This window comes from Natator depressus, chromosome 8 (genome assembly GCF_965152275.1).
Source record: "Natator depressus isolate rNatDep1 chromosome 8, rNatDep2.hap1, whole genome shotgun sequence".
Lineage (NCBI taxonomy): Eukaryota > Metazoa > Chordata > Testudines > Cheloniidae > Natator > Natator depressus.
This window is the reverse complement of record NC_134241.1, coordinates 55,998,345-56,013,841: the sequence shown is the minus strand read 5'-3', so window position 1 is coordinate 56,013,841 and position 15,497 is coordinate 55,998,345. Positions and strand designations below refer to the sequence as shown.

The 15,497-nt window shown below is 42.6% G+C and overlaps 2 protein-coding genes across 7 annotated transcripts in view; one reads left to right on the top strand and one right to left on the bottom strand.

The window, feature by feature from the left end:
* Positions 1-3,672, bottom strand: part of ODR4 (odr-4 GPCR localization factor homolog) — a 29,945-nt gene extending 26,273 nt beyond the window's left edge. The window contains exons 1-2 of one of the 2 annotated variants that reach the window (XM_074961146.1): positions 3,504-3,672; positions 330-454 (exon numbers count right to left, since the gene is read on the bottom strand). In XM_074961146.1, coding sequence (XP_074817247.1) covers positions 330-428 — 99 coding nt within the window. In that variant the 5' untranslated portion in view covers positions 429-454; positions 3,504-3,672. Of the gene's footprint in view, positions 1-329; positions 455-3,347; positions 3,484-3,503 lie in introns of those variants that run through there. The other variant, XM_074961145.1, reaches the window with a different exon arrangement.
* A 161-nt stretch (positions 3,673-3,833) lies between these two features.
* TPR (translocated promoter region, nuclear basket protein) overlaps positions 3,834-15,497 on the top strand; it is a 74,060-nt gene continuing 62,396 nt past the window's right edge. For all 5 annotated transcript variants that reach the window (XM_074961142.1, XM_074961143.1, XM_074961141.1 and 2 more), the window contains exons 1-7: positions 3,834-4,048; positions 7,768-7,872; positions 8,479-8,552; positions 9,813-9,909; positions 10,277-10,380; positions 12,533-12,697; positions 13,576-13,668. In XM_074961142.1, the coding sequence (XP_074817243.1) occupies positions 3,898-4,048; positions 7,768-7,872; positions 8,479-8,552; positions 9,813-9,909; positions 10,277-10,380; positions 12,533-12,697; positions 13,576-13,668 (789 nt within the window). In that variant the 5' untranslated portion in view covers positions 3,834-3,897. The remainder of the gene's footprint in view (positions 4,049-7,767; positions 7,873-8,478; positions 8,553-9,812; positions 9,910-10,276; positions 10,381-12,532; positions 12,698-13,575; positions 13,669-15,497) is intronic.

The window sequence follows — 15,497 nt, the reverse complement described above, 5'->3', positions numbered from 1 at the left end:
GGGTACCTGGAAGCTTTTATAAGCATATGGTTTTGCCCTGATGTCCTTTGTCAAAATATCCCCTTCCTGTCTCATACAAGTTCAACATTAAGGTTACGGGTTTGATCCTACAGCATTAAAGTCAATGGGAGCAGGATCAAGTCTGTAGCTTGATACTGATGTAGGGTGCAAAACTGCTCAAGTCACTAACACAGGTTCTTCACCCTACCGTCTACATAAAGAAGTTACCTTTGAATACAGATTACAAACTATATGAACATAGTGTTAATTTGAGTTACACATCCACCTTACAGAAGCCTATTCACTTTCATATAGATTTAAACACTTACCTGCCCTATCAACAGGCCAGTGACACAAGCCTTTGGCTTGATGCTGAAGTCTGAAAGATACTGTCCAACAGCTTCTTCCACAAAATAGCTTCTGCCCATTACTGCAAGTTTAGTCTAATTTCCATCTATAAAAAGAAAATATATTATTCTACCTCTACAGGTACTTAACCCGAGAACATAAGGCATAGCATGGTAAGTGTGCAGAAATAAAAAGGTCAGAAAAACACCCTGAAAGTGTTAGTATGACAGTGACCATTAACAAAGTTACAATGAGCTTTATACCTGTAATAGCTTCACTGTTCTAAAAAGTCTCTCTATGGCACAGAAAGTGTACTCTTTTATTCTTAACAGACTTGTATGAAAGAGAGGTGTTTTAAATATGACAACATAACTGTGAAATTGGCACATCAAATATCTTAATTTAAGATGTAGGGAAAAATAATTTATAAGTTATCTATGAAACAACCTTCAACTCTTAATGTTTTAGGAGTAGTTCACTTCCAATTGTTCACTCACACATTCACAATTCTCACATAGTCAGACCACTAAGCTATGATCAAAATGATCAAATACCTGCTGCCTAGAAAAATGAAAGAACAGTCCTGCTCAGTTACATTCTACAATATTTACATTTTGCAAACATTCTTTCATTTCCCTTCTTCAGACAGGAATTGTTTTTTAAGTCACTGTGAAGTCTGTCAAACAGGCCCGTTTTACACCTTCCATTTGCAGCTTAAAAAAAAAAAAAAAAAAAAAAAAAATTCCCTGAATGCAAAATGTAGGACCTGGACATATGGGGAGAACTCAGGGGATTCTTTAGCTCTCTCTTTCCCCCTCCCACCATGCTCACGTACCTCAATTTGACTCGCTCTTTCCAAAGGGACTAACTAAGAAGTCCAGATCTATACTACAGAGCTGAGGAGCGACGCTACAGCCCCCAAGGGCTTTGAGTGCAAGCAGACAGGGGGTTACAACGGGATCCACCTCTCTTGACTCAACCACAGCAAGAGCCGCCAGCTAGTGCCCCAGAGGGGAGACATTTCCCGTTTAAAGAAAAGGAGTACTTGTGGCACCTTAGAGACTAACCAATTTATTTGAGCATAAGCTTTCGTGAGCTACAGCTCACTTCATTGGATGCATACCGTGGAAAGTGTAGAAGATCACTACACACTATATACACACAAAGCATGAAAAAATACCTCCTCCCACCCCACTCTCCTGCTGGTAATAGCTTATCTAAAGTGATCACTCTCCTTACAATGTGTATGATAATCAAGGTGGGCCATTTCCAGCACAAATCCAGGGTTTAACAAGAACGTCTTGGGGGCGGGGGGGTAGGAAAAAACAAGGGGAAATAGGCTACCTTGCATAATGACTAAGCCACTCCCAGTCTCTATTCAAGCCTAAGTTAATTGTATCCAATTTGCAAATGAATTCCAATTCAGCAGTTTCTCGCTGGAGTCTGGATTTGAAGTTTTTTTGTTGTAAAATAGCGACTTTCATGTCTTTTCTTTGTTAGGCCTGTCCTGTAGTAGGTGACTTCTGGGAACTCTTCTGGCTCTATCAATCTGTTTCTTCACTTCCGCAGGTGGGTATTGTAGTTGTAAGAATGCTTGATAGAGATCTTGTAGGTGTCTGTCTTTGTCTGAGGGGTTGGAGCAAATGCGGTTGTATCGCAGAGCTTTGCTGTAGATGATGGATCGTGTGTGTGGTCAGGGTGAAAGCTGGAGGCATGTAGGTAGGAATAGCGGTCAGTAGGTTTCCGGTATAGGGTGGTGTTTATGTGACCATCGTTTATTAGAAGTCACCTACTACAGGACAGGCCTAACAAAGAAAATAACAGAACGCCACTAGCCGTCACCTTCAGCCCCCAACTAAAACCCCTCCAACGCATTATTAAGGATCTACAACCTATCCTGAAGGATGACCCAACACTCTCACAAATCTTGGGAGACAGGCCAGTCCTTGCCTACAGACAGCCCCCCAACCTGAAGCAAATACTCACCAGCAACCACATACCACACAACAGAACCACTAACCCAGGAACCTATCCTTACAACAAAGCCCGTTGCCAACTGTGCCCACATATCTATTCAGGAGACACCATCACAGGGCCTAATAACATCAGCCACACTATCAGAGGCTCGTTCACTTGCAAATCCACCAATGTGATATATGCTATCATGTGCCAGCAATGCCCCTCTGCCATGTACATTGGTCAAACTGGACAGTCTCTACGTAAAAGAGTAAATGGACACAAATCAGATGTCAAGAATTATAACATTCATAAACCAGCCGGAAAACACTTCAATCTCTCTGGTCACACGATTACAGACATGAAAGTCGCTATTTTACAACAAAAAAACTTCAAATCCAGACTCCAGTGAGAAACTGCTGAATTGGAATTCATTTACAAATTGGATACAATTAACTTAGGCTTGAATAGAGACTGGGAGTGGCTTAGTCATTATGCAAGGTAGCCTATTTCCCCTTGTTTTTTCCTACCCCCCCCCCAGACGTCTTGTTAAACCCTGGATTTGTGCTGGAAATGGCCCACCTTGATTATCATACACAATGTAAGGAGAGTGATCACTTTAGATAAGCTATTACCAGCAGGAGAGTGGGGTGGGAGGAGGTATTTTTTCATGCTTTGTGTGTATATAATAAGATCTTCTACACTTTCCACAGTATGCATCCGATGAAGTGAGCTGTAGCTCACGAAAGCTTATGCTCAAATAAATTGGTTAGTCTCTAAGGTGCCACAAGTACTCCTTTTCTTTTTGCAAATACAGACTAACACAGCTGCTACTCTGATTTCCCGTTTAGTCCCGTCATCCCCGCCCCGCAATTCGGCCTCCCCCTCCCTCAGCTAGGTCAGACACCCACCGCCCTTCAGACACATTTGCCTCTCCCCGAGCCAGGTCAGATTCCTGCCTCCAGGGGCCGGGCACCTTGCCCCCTTCCCTCGGTGAGGCCAGCCCCCTACACCCTCTGCCGACGGCAGCCTCCCCTGCTTACTGGGCAGGGGCACCAGCTTCTCTCACAGCTCCCAGCACGGATGTGTCCCACGTGTCCACATCACCAGGCTGCGCCTCTGCTCCCGTCTCAAAGAGCGAGCTATCAAAGCGTAGGTTGATGACGTAACCGAATCACTGGGCCCAACAGGAGACAAACCTAATCGCGGGCGGATGGGCGCCGGATGTTTCTGCCCATCAGGGTCCGCCATGTTCTGTGTGGCGGATGTAGTAGCACCTCTTCTTTGCTGATCCAGTCGCTGCGAGACGACGAACTCTTTACTGCTAACCAACCAAGACGCCTCTCTGTGAGTTCAGTCGGTCGAATCAGACAGGTTGGGACGCAGTGCCTCACTCAACATGGCGGACAGGACGCTACTTCCGGAAGCTTTTCGGTTTCCGGTGGAGAGTGAACACTACCTTTCCCATGGCGCCCGCTGGCGGGCGGCTAATGCGCATGCTCCGTGCGAGCCGGGGTGGTGAGGGCGCTGCGCAGTTTCCCTTCCCCGCGGTCCGGAAGGCGGCAGAGAGGGTTGGAGAGGCTCGCTCCCAAGATGGCGGCGGTGCTGCAGCAGGTCTTGGAGCGGGCCGAGCTGGCCAAGCTGCCCAAGCCGGTGCAGGGGAAGCTGGAGCGCTTCCTGGCCGATCAGCAGAGCGAGATCGATGGGCTCCGAGCCAGGCACGAGCGCTTCAAGGTGGACAGCGGTGAGTGGTGGGGGGAGCTGGGCATGAGGCGGCGGGAAGGGACAGTGGCGGGGGCTGGGGAGGGCATGGGAGTGAGGGGTGATATTTGTACTGTGCTGTCCCCGCTGGGCTGCTCCTGCTGCAGGATCCGGACCTGAGTCTGCTGCCAGGCGGGTGGGCCGGGGCCCTCATAGGTGTCACGGGCCGGGGCGAGGGCAGCCCCCCCCCCCCCCCCCCCGCGCGGCGCTGGGCGCATGATGCTGTCCTGCACCGAGGTTCACCATCACTGAAGTACGGGAGGGACCGAGTCTCGAGTTGTGCCTGTTTGGCGGGAGGTGGGCTACAATGGACACTGGCTAATCGTCATAACCGAGTCCGAGCCAAGAAGCAAAGGGATAGTGCCAGAGGCAATGTTGCGTGGAGGTCTCATGTTGCTGACATGGGCTTTTAAAATATCCCCCATGGCTTTTACATCTGTATAATGGCAGTGTCTGAATATAATGCATTTGTTCTGTGAGGCGGATTCCTTTAATTTTTACATCCTTGTTTTCCAGCTTGAGTTTTCCTTGTGTCGCAGTGTTTGTAAACCACAATAGGAGCCTGTTCTTAATGTGAAGTTACAAGTTATTACTTTACATTAAAACTCTTAAAAATAATCTAAAGTCAAGGGGGATGTACATGCTACTGGAGATTCTTTATCTGCTCTCCAAGTTAGCCAGATGCTTGAGGAAGAGCATCAGAGGTTTGTTTGGTTTACACTGCAAAAACGCACCTGCTACAGTGGGTCTACAGGCCTATGGCAATAAAAATAGCCATGCAGATATTCCCACTTGGAATCTGAGCCCTAGAGAGGGAGTGGGTTTCAGAGCCTGAGCTCTAGTGGGAATGTCTACTTGGCTATTTTTAATGCTGTAGTACAAGCCTGAGTCTGTAGACCCAGGCTCTGAGACTCACTGCTGTTTTTGTAGTTGTTTTTTGCAGTCTAGACATCTTCTGAGTGGGCCCAATCTAGCAACACTTCCAATAAACTCAATGTTTGAGGCTTGAACCTTTCCAGATAATCTGCCATTGCTTGAAGCAGGGCTTTTAAAGGATGGATTGGTGATGATCCATACAACACTTTTGTTTCCTGAGGGCTGTAATACTAATCCAGGGTTTGGGGCTATCCGGTGGTCCCATTTGGCATTAAACTGTTAATATTTTAGAGACAATTACATTATTGATGATATAATCTTATTGCCCTGGGCCCACTCAGGAAGGCAACATCGTGGCTAGAACAGAGGACTGGGACCCAGGAGACCTGATTTAATATCTGGCTCTGTGACTGGGTAACTTTGAGCAAGATACTTCCCTTCCTTGTGACTCAGTTTCCTTGTTTGTAAAATGACATTAATAATACCTATCTTTGTAGAGCAATTAGAAATCGGACAATGAAAAGTGCTGTCTAATAAGAGCTAAGTATTAGGGGATTGGAGTGGGGGGCAAGAGCATTGTTTAATAAATGAGCATAGGTAAAACAAAGGGTAGAGTCAGGAGTTCATTTCTCAGCTAGGCCAAAGATTTCCTTTGTAAACTTGCCCTTAACTTCTCTATACCTCAGTTTTGCAATATTATAATAGGGATAATATTCCTGCCCTATAGCGATATTTTTGAACTTAATTCATTACTGGTTGAAAATGTTTTGTGATGCTTTATTGGAAGACTGTAGAAGTATTATTTATTAACATTTTCATAAACAATCTTACTCAATTAAAACTTCTAATCTTCCAAGTGTTTATAGTGGAATTTATCAGTTTAAATAGGCTAGTGGTTATCTGTAAACTTCAAGATTTTCATATACATGCTGGTGGAACATCATTATTTGAAACTGATGTAGTTTAGACTGAGAAAGGTTTACAGTACATATTAAGAAAACAGCACTTATCTAAAAGTCTGCTAATCTTTCTTGCTGTTATTCCAAGAAAATAGTAGCATCACCAGAAATATTATCTCAGATATTTACAAAGCTTTCTGGAACACTAGAGAAAATCTGGTGTGACTTTTATTTCAGTTATAAAGCAATAACCTTTACATATCAGTGTTACTTCTGGTTGTGATATTTTCAAAGTCCATAGTGATGTACCCATACAAAAAAGGTTCTTTATCAGAAATCATTGTGGTTAACAGTTTTCCAAGTTAAGACTGTAAGAGCAAATTTACACCTAGTTGTATACTGGTTTAATTGTATTGGTTTAGAAATAAGCTATCCTGGCATAAGCACTTTTGTACCAGTATAACTGACCACACTAGGGAATTGCACTAATTTAGCTATATGTTGCTAAACTAATACACTGAAATCAGTCCAAAAACTGGAGTAGATCAGACTTCAGGGCAGTGGTCACCAACCCGTCAATCATGATGATAAACTGGTCGATCCTGGAGCCTCAGTCAGTCGATCGCAATCTCCAGGCCTCTAAAAGACCAGAGGTGCAGCGGGGCTCAGGCAGGCTGCCTGCCTCCCCTGGCCCCATGCTGCTCTCGGAAGCGTCTGGCTGCTGGTACGTCTCTGCAGCCCCTGGGCGGGAAGGTGGCTCCACACACTACCCCCAGCACCGTCCCCGCAGCTCCCATTGGCCGGGAAGCAGGGGCAGCACTTGTGGGTGTGGGCAGTGCATGGAGACCTGCTTCTCGCCCCCTGGGCTGCAGAGACGTGCCAGCAACCAGCCGTTTCCAGGAGCAGAGTGGTGAGCCCCAGTGCACCGCCTACGGGGAGTGCTTGTGATAAGTGCTTCCCAGCCGGAGCCTGCACCTCGCATCCCCTTCTGCATCCCAGCCTGGAGCCCCCTCCTGTACCCCAAACTCCTTCCCAGAGCCTGCACTCCTCTCCTGCACTCCAACACTCTGCCCCAGCCTGGAGCCCCCTCCTGTACCAAACTCCCTCCCAGAGCTTGCAGCCCTCACCCCCTCCTGCATCCCAAAATTTTGCCCCAGCCTGGAGCCTCCTCCTGCATCCAAACTCTCTCCCAGAGCTTGCACCCCCTCACTCCCGCACGCCAACTCCCTGCCACAGGCTCAGCCAGTGCACACCCCACAGTTGAGAATGTTACACTGATTATAGATCAAAAATCTTTCAGGGATTGTCACAAAACCACAAATGACACTAATAAAAAGTAAAACTCATGAAATGTCCAGTGGATTCTATGAGATTAGGTGCAGTGTGACCATGTGACCCCTGCAACCAAACTCCCTCCCAGAGCTTGCACCCCTCACTCCTGCATCCCAACCCCTTGCCCCAGGCTCGGGCCAGAGCCTCCTCCCACACTCCGAACCCCTCTGCCCCAGCCCAGAGCTTGCACCCCTTCTCACACCCCTGCCCCAGCCCGGTGAAAGTGAGTGAGGGTGGGGTACAGCAAGTAACGGAGTGGGGGGGAATGGAGTGAGTGGGGCGGGGCCTCGGGTGGGGTCGGGGTAGATCCTGCGTTGATTTTAAATTCAAAAAGTGATCTTGTGCGTAAAAAGGTTGGAGACCACTGCTTTAGGGCAATGCACTTGGAGAAATATAAAACACATCTGACAATAGTAACAAAATTATTAAAACAGTGCTTAACAGTAAATAGCACAATAGCACTTGGCTTAAAAAAAATGTTTTTTCTTTGGGGTCTACTGAAAGCGCATTGTTTCTAGTTGCATTTTCTGCTAGATATGGTTCTCTAATAAAAGCTGATTATGAAGTAGTGTCAACATAATGTGTTTTTCTGCAGAACAACAGTATTTTGAAGTGGAAAAGCGTCTGGCTCAAAGTCAGGAGAGACTTGTAAACGAGACACAGGAATGTCAGACTCTCCATCAGGAGCTAAACAGACTTAGTAAGTATAACTACACATTGATTAGCAGATTGGAAAGTTTTTTTTCTGCTTACAATAATTAAATCTTTTGAACTTATTTTAAAATGCTTAAAAATCTAAATAAGAAAGAAAAATCTGTCAACCGAGCTTCTTTCATTTCATAGAAGTTAATTGATATTTTTGGTTCAAGTCCCTGCTTTCTACAGGCTTCTAGTCTGTTTTACTGGAGTAAACGTCTTAATTACCATCTACTCAAGGAGCTAAGGGTTAGATTCTACAAACTGATGTGTGCAATGCACATGCATTCCCATAAGGGTCAGGTTGCAGGAGCAGGCCTGAGACACTGATATGTTAGTGGCTTCTCTGATACTCCTTCCTCTGAGTATTGTTTCCAGAAAGCAGATGAGTAGGGATAAAACTACTTTTTGTTTTTAATCACAAGAGTACCAATTTGGTCAATGGCTTGTATATTGGATTTTTAATTTGGGGAAAATTTTTCTCTTCTCAGTTTTATATTATTCTAAAGCAGGAACATGAATTTTACCAACTGGATATAACTAATGCACATGTTCTGTTAATACCAAAAAGTTTCCTTAATTTTCCCTCCTTGTCCCTCTCTCCCCACAGATGAGCAGTTGAAATCATTGAATGAGAAAAACAAAGAACTTGAAGTGGCTCATGATCGCAATGCAGCTGTCCAGGTATAGGAATCACTGAGTATGCAAATGTAGCAATAGATAGTTGAAAGGCTTTAGAATTTAGGGTGCATGTTTTGTTTAGAGTCTTGACAATCAAAAGCTAGATCTGATCCATTCTTCAGGTGGATAGCTTGGTGCAAATAATGCCTTGTCTATTCAGGAAAGTTGTGCTCTTCAAGTCCCAGTGCAAGCTCCAGTGTGGACATTCTTATTTCTGATTTAAGAGTGACTTACTTTAGCATATCTTAAACGTGTTCCCAACCAAATTAAATTAAACCTCAGTCTTACTTTAACAAAATAAAAGTTTCTGCACAGGGGGTTACACCAGTTTAATAAAGTTGGTTTCAAATTAATATTCTGGGTTCAATCAGTACAACTATCTTGTGTAGACCAGCCCATGCTATTGATGGCTTTCTTCGCAATTTCTTTTTTCCCCACTGGCCCTTTGATTAGTCTGTGGTTAATAGCATGTGGCCTAATTTGTTCACCAAATAAAACCAATTTCAGAGAACTAATGTTGTGACTAGAGTACCTTTTGCTGATACCACAGTTCTGGTTCTAGGATTTATTCTTAGGCACATTCAGAACAAGTTTTATTTGTGAGTTTGGAAATCCATTAGGACTCTGAGCCATTTCTTCTGCTTTTCTAACAAAGAAGAGCTGTCTCTATGCTTACTGGAGTCCAGAGGAAAGCCGTCTGTCTTGCACCTGTGAGGAAATCTCTATAGCAGTTTAGTAGCAAAAGTAGGAGTAAGAAAACATCACTGTTCAATAAACAATTCTCCTAGAGTGGCTGATATTTCTGTTCTTTTTTGTTCTTTTTTCTTGGACATGTTCCCTTTTGGAATACTCTCAATTTACGTTTAAAGGTAAAGAAGGTGTTATCCTGTACCATCTCAGATTGAGATTATATTTCATAAACTAATCAGGGCTATGGGATGAAACCTCCAAGAAAACTTCAGGGTGTTGCAAGAAGTGATGTTGGTTCTTCCCTCCGTGTCAGAACTGAATAGATGCCCAGCACGGTAGTGGAAATCAAAGATGGACACAAGATTCCAGTTTGTTTGTTTCAGTAACTGAAAACTTGCTTGAGCAGTTAAACACCTTCCTGTGTACTATATAGTAGGATTGCTTTCACACACACATTAAAAATGGTTAGGATGATAACCTCTGCTTACTACAGCATTTTCCCTGTATGATAGTAAGTTTAAAGAATGACCATGACTCTTAACATAAAACTGGTACTTTTTTTTTTAATTGAAGATTCAGCTTACTAGAGCAAAAGAAGAATTGGAAGGTGAAAAGAGAGATTTGGTTCGAACGAGTGAGAGACGCTCTCAAGAAATTGAACACTTAAATGGTATGACCAGTAAATATGCTAAAACCATAACTGAGTTTACACCTGCTTTGGGAGTCAGACTTAAACCTAAACTCAATAATGGTTCATTATCCAAATTTGTATGGGTAACTCCCATTAATAGATCAGTAAGGAACAGGAGTCAGATTGGTAGAGGAAAGTGGTGGGGAAAATGTAAGTGGAGGTCAGGAAAAGCCCAGCAGCATGCTAGGTGATATTTAATTGTACGGAGACACATATTGACAATTGCTAACAGTCTTCTCACAAACTGGTAGCCTTCATTTCTAAGGTACTAAATCTGATTTATTTACAGTAATAACTGATACTGTTTTGAATGTTTGACATCTTACATTGTCTCTGATTTTCCTAGAGGATGTTAAACGTCTAAATGAGAAACTTACGGAAGCAAACACAGCAAAAGTGGAGCTACAATTAAAGCTGGATGAGCTTCAAACATCGGATGTCTCGGTGAAGGTAAGTAGTGTTTTTCATGGATTACTCTTGTCAGTAGTGAGAGTTCCAGTTACTTACATTGTAAAGACATTAATTAAGTAGGTATCAATAATAAGATAACCACATGTGGTATAAAAATGGGTCTTCTTTCAAAGGACGCAGGCAAACGTCTTTGTCATAGCAGGAAAATGTCATTTGTAACCTTCCAATAGGCTTAAACTGTTGAATTTTCTATAATTCATGCAGACTGGTCTTACTCTAGGGCTGCCAATATCCATGAAATCAACTTTCTAGACTTCATTCCTGGTTGTAGTGATAATGCTCTAGTGACTGATCCAAGCTGTATTCATTTTCTTACGGAAACAGTAGTCCTACAGAATTCTAAATTAACTTCCAAAGGCGGTGCTAGGAAGTTTGAGCTTAGTCAAATGACCGCAGTCATTTATCTTGCTAATATATATTCCTTACTCATCCCATTGATAACCTTATGATCTTAATCTTAGAAGGTCCCTTATCTTTTATTTGGACCAGACTAGAGTCCTCATAACATACATCCAGTTTTTTTTATTTCATTTGAAACTGGAACAGTCAGTTAAATAGACTCCCAAGAGAGCCATGTCAAAATACTATTTGTCTGCATTTCATGTTGCTTCTCTTTAGTAGTTCAAGGTTATGTTAACTTATGCTTGTGCAGTGCTACATTGGCATCTGTATCAGTTCCCTTCCAGGAGATTTGTAGGGAATTCATATGGAGTTTCCTAGATATTTCTCAAAAAGAAAAGGAGTACTTGTGGCACCTTAGAGACTAACCAATTTATTTGAGCATGAGCTTCCGTGAGCTACAGCTCACTTCATCGGATGCATATCTCCTGCTGGCAATAGCTCATCCAGTGTTTGGATGAGCTATTGCCAGCAGGAGATATGCATCCGATGAAGAGAGCTGTAGCTCACGAAAGCTCGTGCTCAAATAAATTGGTTAGTCTCTAAGGTGCCACAAGTACTCCTTTTCTTTTTGCGAATACAGACTAACACGGCTGTTACTCTGAAACTAGATATTTCTGGAAAACATCCCTAGCTAACACAATGCAGCTTTTTGTTCCATTCTAGTAGTTGGAACACTTACAGAGGTTTGAATATGCTACTACTTGCAAGTAAATGGGCTTTGTCTTTTAGCACAGACAGTTATGTTTCTAGGTCAAGAGGTCCTTGGTTTAGTCTCCAGGGACCTGTTACACATGGATTCAGCCAAATGTCATGAATCTGTATTTGGCTTACTGAAGTTATGAAATGTGAGTGTCTTCCTCAGTATCATTTTGTCTCTGAGTGTTTCTGTTTGAGGCACTGTAGCCTTCATATAGTCAAACAAGTAAGCAAACTACTGCTATTTTGTTACGACTATGGTATTGGCACATTGACCCTTTTGATGCTTTGGGGCTTATATGTGGTGTTTAACCTAGTCTCTCCTTAGACATCTTCGTCAAGCTTTTAAGTCTCCAGAAGTGGGGATCTGTTATAGCACTGTATTTTAATTTTTCTTTTTCCACATCTGTAATTCCTGTTTTTTAAAGGCTGGGTCATATCTTTTTTTGTTTGTGTCAAGCATAGCACAATGGGGTCCCAAGGCTAATTATGGCCTTTGACCCCTATTGAAACTTAAATGGTAAATAATATGTTACAATAGTTGTTCCATGATGATGGACACATTTTTTGCCTTTAATGTGCTTTCTATCTTGTACCTGAAAAGAAGGGGTAGGTTTATGCTACCTATTGAAGAGACAGGTTAACAGTCTTAGAATTCCAATGCCAGAGTCATTATTCTTATTCATAAAATGATAGCAAGGATCCAGGAGTAGGCATATGTCATGCCTGAATTGTTTCCTGGAGCCTGAAGACAGGAAAAAGAAGACCATTCTAACTTGGTGAGACTCATGGATGCACGGCTATGCATGGGTGCATCATTAGCCCCAAACCTGAGCTAGCCGCTAACACATACATACATACATACATACATACATACATACATACATACATACACACACACACACACACACACACACACACACACACACACACACACACAAATTTGTTAAGAAGTATTACACAGAAAGTAGTCTTGTTACAAGTCCTAATTTATTTAGTTTTACCATTCTGTCTTTCATAATTTTATTTTTAGTATCGTGAGAAAAGGTTGGAGCAAGAAAAGGAATTATTACAGAATCAGAACACTTGGCTGCACACTGAGTTGAAAGCCAAAACAGATGAACTCCTGCTTATTGCCAGGGAAAAGGGAAATGAAATCCTGGAGCTTAAATGTAGTCTGGAGAACAAGAAAGAAGAGGTAAAGTAGTAAATAATAATAAAAATATTTTTTCTAAGTAATTTTGAAAAAGAAAACAAAATTTAGTCAAGATACGGTAACAATTATCTGGAGTCTATACCCCTTGACTACTTGAGTGAGGAATTATTATAGCACTGACACACTTCACTATGGATTGACTTCCGTGTAAAGGGGAAATGTAATGTACATTCTCGAAGTTGTGGGTGATGTTATGTTTTAAGGTAGGAAATTGTGCGTTTTTTCCATTATGTGCTTTGGTCCCTTATAGTTTGCAGGGAATGAATATATTGGTATGGACATCTAAAGTAAGGTAAAGCAATTGAAGATTATTTTTGTAAGATTAGTGATGATAAATTAGAAGTAGCGGAAAGTACAAGGTGTAATACAACAGTGCTAGTGGAAAATACACAGAAATACAATTTGTTGCTAAAAAGAATGTTTGTTTTTTAAAATACACCTCTACCCCGATATAACGCGACCTGCTATAACGCGGGTTTGCGTACAACACAGTAAAGCTCTGACACGCTGCTCTGAGCAGCGTGTTAAGGGTGCCGGGCTGGGCCGGGGCTGAGGGGTTGGATATGGGGCAGAGGGTCTCAGGGGCGGTCAGGGGCTCCCCCCTGCCAGGGTCTGGGAGGCAGGAGCTGTTGGGGGGGGGGGGGGGGCGCAGTCCCAGAGTGGTCCAGGGGAATAGCGGGAGGCTGGGAGCCGCCCGCTTTACTTCTCTCGCCCCAGCCCCAGCTGTGTTGCTTGGGGGAAGGGATCCCCCCCGCACTCACCGGCAGCGGCGGAAGCGGAGCAGCCCGGCCCCAGCCTGCTCCACTCTGCCAGCTCCCAGCTGCGGCGCTCTGGTGTTTTAATATCTGTTGTTCACACAGGTTTCCAGAATGGAGGAGCAGGTAAACAGCTTAAAATTGTCAAATGAAAATTTACAGAAACATGTGGAAGATCTTTTGACTAAATTGAAGGAGGTAAGAAAACCTTTTCTAAACTGTAATCTAGTGTGGCAGCATTTAAGATAGCTTCAGTATTTTAACTAGAAAAATTAAATACAGTACTACCCTAATCTGCCCCACTGTACTAAGGTATTGTTGGGATTGCCAATCTATAGAGGGGAGGGAGTTTACATTGCAGGCTGCAGTGTCCAGGCAAAGCAGGAAGGACTCCGTTAGGGAGAGAGTATTAGTTTTAACTTACTACTCTCTTTGAGCAAAGGTGGGTGGGAAGAGGATAGAAGTTTAAGAAAGCTTTTACTTAGGGCCAACAGCTTCCAGCTTCCAACTTTTACAAAAGTTCCATATAATTTTTTTTTGAACTAATATTTGCCACTCAAATGTTGCAGCTTTTGGAAGTGTATGAAAGCCTAAAAATGAAATTGACTGGCATATTTTCATTCTCCATGCTGAGAGAAGTGCAAAGAGTAAAACTAGTACTCCTTTTCTTTTTGCGAATACAGACTAACACGGCTGCTACTCTGAAACCTGGAAAAGAAATGTAGAACAAACTAGATCTCTTGATTCTTTTGTAATAAGCCAATAGCACATATGATTGAAACATTGATAAAGAAATGTAAAAGTGTTCTTTTAATGGTTTGTGCCACAGCCTGAATTTTGCTTTTTCATTTGTATGTATCATTTATGTGAGGAATCATGTTTTCTCAAATGTAAATTAAAATTGGCTGGTTCTGGAAAAAAGTCAAACTTCTGAAGGGGAAAAAAAATCTCATTCAGTAACTTGCCCTTTTCCACATTATTTGGTCTGTACTACTGTATATCTGAGGAAACATTTTTGTTTTTGAACTTCTGTGTATTGTAACAGCCACAGTATAATTCTTAAACTTATAAAAACCTCACTTTGAACATAAGAACTGCCATGCTGAGTCAGACAAATGGTCCATCTATCCCAGTATCCTGTCTTCCGACAGTGGCCAGTGCCAGTTCTTCAGAGAAAATGAACAGAACCGGGCAATTATTTAGTGATCCATCCCCTGCTGTCCAGTCCTTGTTTCTGGCAGTCAGAGGTTTAGGGAAACCCAGAATGTGGGGTTGCACTGCTGACCATCTTGGCCAAGAGCCATTGGTGGACCTATCTTCCATCAATTTATCTAAATTTTTTTTTAATCCAGTTATACTTTTGGCCTTCACAACATCCCCTGGCAACAAGTTCTACAGGCTGACTGTGCATTGTGTGAATACCTACATGTTTTTTTAAAACTTGCTGCTTATTAATTTCATTGGGTGACCCTTGGTTCCTGTGTTATGTCCTTATTTACTTTCTCTACACCAGTCATGATTTTATAGACTTGTATCATATCCCCCCAGTCATTGTTGCTTCTCTAAGATGAACAGTCCATCTTTTTAATCTCTCCTCACGTGGAAGTTGTTCCATCCCCTTTATCTTTTTTGCTGCCCTTCTCTGTACCTCTTTCTGTTCTAATATACCTTTCTTGAAATGGGACAGCCAGAAGAGTATTCAAGTTGTAGGCATACCGTAAATTTATATAGTGCCCTTATATTTTCTGCTTTTATTTTATTCCTTTCCTAATGGTTCCTGCTGTTTCTTTAGCTTTTTTGACTGTTGCTGCACATTGAGAAGATGTTGTCAGAGAACTAGCCACAATGACTCTAAGATCTTTCTTGAGCGGCAATAACTAATAACTAATTTAGAATCCATCATTTGGATTCAATTGGGATTGTTTGCCAATGTGCATTACTTTGCACTTACCAACACTGAATTTTGTTTGCCATTTTGTTGTCCCGTCACCCAGTTTCGTGAGATCCCTTTGTAACTCTTTGCCGTC